This window comes from Berghia stephanieae, chromosome 6 (assembly GCF_034508935.2).
Source record: "Berghia stephanieae isolate SIO BIC M18660-M18661 chromosome 6, UCSD_Bste_1.3, whole genome shotgun sequence".
NCBI lineage: Eukaryota > Metazoa > Mollusca > Gastropoda > Nudibranchia > Aeolidiidae > Berghia > Berghia stephanieae.
Window position 1 is genome coordinate 18,508,264 of NC_088365.1, and position 2,500 is coordinate 18,510,763.

General features: G+C 35.4%; 1 protein-coding gene and 1 long non-coding RNA gene across 2 annotated transcripts in view; one reads left to right on the forward strand and one right to left on the reverse strand.

Moving 5' to 3' along the window:
- Positions 1-2,500, reverse strand: part of LOC144974604 (uncharacterized) — a 152,901-nt gene that overhangs the window by 87,096 nt on the left and 63,305 nt on the right. The gene's annotated exons all lie outside the window — the stretch shown is intronic.
- Positions 1-2,500, forward strand: part of LOC144974602 (uncharacterized) — a 118,732-nt gene that overhangs the window by 24,346 nt on the left and 91,886 nt on the right. Inside the window, exon 11 of the mRNA XM_078917624.1 lies at positions 1,154-1,249. Within this exon, the coding sequence (XP_078773750.1) occupies positions 1,154-1,249 (96 nt within the window). The remainder of the gene's footprint in view (positions 1-1,153; positions 1,250-2,500) is intronic.

The following is a 2,500-nucleotide window of genomic DNA, read 5'->3' on the forward strand; positions in this document are numbered from 1 at the left end:
TACAAAAAGTAAAAAGTGATGATGGTTGTGGTTGTGGTGGTGGTGGTGGTGGTCGTCGCCGTTGTTGTCGTCGTAAACAGAACTTGAGCCATCATGCATAATGCGCTTTATCCACTAAATGTGGTCAAAGTGTTATACAAGTGGTGCCAAGTCCAACAGCAAAACCCAACTATCTAGTTGGATGAAGCGAGACACGTTTAAGGCCCTATAGGGAATGAGATTAGCGGAAGAGTAGCGTCCCCTGATTGGACGTCACGGGCGGAGAAGTTATTAGAGAGAGAACGTCACTATGGATTTGCGCATTCGTCTCTCGTCCTCGCTTCCGGTGAAAGCGGCATGAGACCGAAAGCGAGGACGAGAGAGACGCATGCGCAAAACCATGTCGACGTTCTCTCTGTAAGGTGACGTCCAATCAAGGGACGCTACTCTTCCACTAATCCCATTCCCTATTCTTTAATTTCGACATGGCAAAGCTGTTGCCGACCAGTTACTTAATTAACTCCTTTGTGAGACAATGTGAGTAAAGGGCTTTCCGTGGACTCATATTTGAGTCCTCAGTAATGGGACTCGAACCAGGGACCTCCAGGTGTCATGCTATAAGATCACAAAGTGACAGCAACAGTAATTGTGGAGGTGGTAGTAGTCGTAGTTGTGTTAGTTGTAGTGGCAATGGTATTAGCAGTAGTGGTCATAGCAGCGGTGATAGTTGTAGAAGTAGTAGTAGTAGTAGTAGTAGTAGTAGTAGTAGTAGTAGTAGTAGTAGTAGTAGTAGTAGTAGTAGTAGTAGTATAGTACTAGCGATAGTTGTTGATGTTATTGTTGTTGCTGTAATGGTGGTGGTGGTGGCGATTGTAGCATCTCAGCAGCGGTTATAGTATTTATTGTTAATTTACAATGATTGTTAACTTTAGCATGATTAATGATTTACTATTGATGCATTGCGTTTAGTTAGAAAACTAGTCGGATATAACGTACCAAAACACAAAACGATGTGTAATATTAAACGTTTATATTCTGATTAATACAATTTCGTGAGAACTGCTCATAGAAATGGGTGGCTAAAAACAATAACAAAGGCCTGACTGTCGTCAATCTCGTTCTATCTATTAGAACACTTTATCTAGTTCTTCCTTGGTACTGTATTCACTGACAGACAATATCCCAGGACCGGATGTTTATCACCGAGCAGGCTTCCGGTTGGATGAGCCGGGATATACTATGAAGTACAGATGGTTTGATTCTGATCCACGTAAGAACTCGTCTGTTTTTGACTTTACCTCTTTCCACATTCGAAAAAAAAAAACATAATAAACAAACAAAAACTAACATTAAATAGAATAGACTTGAGTCAGTACTTTTATGATAATCAATCAGAAAGTAAATTAGTTCTGTCCGCCCCATCAATCAAAGCACAATAAACCATAAAATTGGTTATCGTTTGCTTATAGCTCGTATAAAACAGGTTTTCCACGTATATCTTAGCAGGTATTATATCAATGACTCAGGGCAAGAAAGATAACATTATGTCATCTCTTGGTCAGTATGGACTTCTTTTACTTCTTGTTCTGAGGAAGAAAAAAACCCACTGACTTTTCAATCGTGCAGTATAAATTAGATGTGCTCAAAGTGCTTTACACTAAGCTTCATGTCAACAGCAAAGCTTAATTAATATACAGGATAAGACATGAAATCTGTTAAGTGCTGCAATTTTTTGTCGACGGAAACAAAACAACAATTACTACCGGCGGGATGCTCATTTTACATCGGATTACATAAGAAAGAGCCTTTACCAAGGACTCAACTTTACACCGTTTCCACGACATATACTAAAGGCCATAATATGTCTTACTTGGTTGTCACTTTTGTTATTGTTGGGTTTTGTTTTGTTTTTGTTATTTAATTCATAAAAAGATAATTGTTACAAAAACTGTTGGGATTATTTTGTTTGTTATATTTTGTTTTGTTATGTTTCATTATTTGTCGTTTTTGTTTGTTTTGTTTTAATTGAGACTGATTGCATTAAAGGGACCTTTGTAGGTCTGTCTTCCAAGACAGTCAATGAAAAGCGATTTTTCAATGATGAAGTTTAAATATATAATATATATATATATATATATATATATATATATATATATATATATATATATATATATATATGAGTGTACGTGGTTACTTGTAGGTACGAGAGTGCTCGATAATGTTGGTTAGAGCATATAAAAATAAATAGATAACGTCACTCACGTTTTTGTTTGTTTTTTTTTGGATCGGTGAGTGACCTTATATATATATATATATAATATATATATATATATATATATATATATATATAAATATATGTATATATATATATATATATATAATATATATATAATATATATATATATATACACATTTCAAGTATAATTATGATTATTTGACTTCTACAATATTGTTTCAAGCGTTAGCTCTCATCACTTGCTGATGAGAGCTCACGCTTGAAACAATATTGTAGAAGTTGATC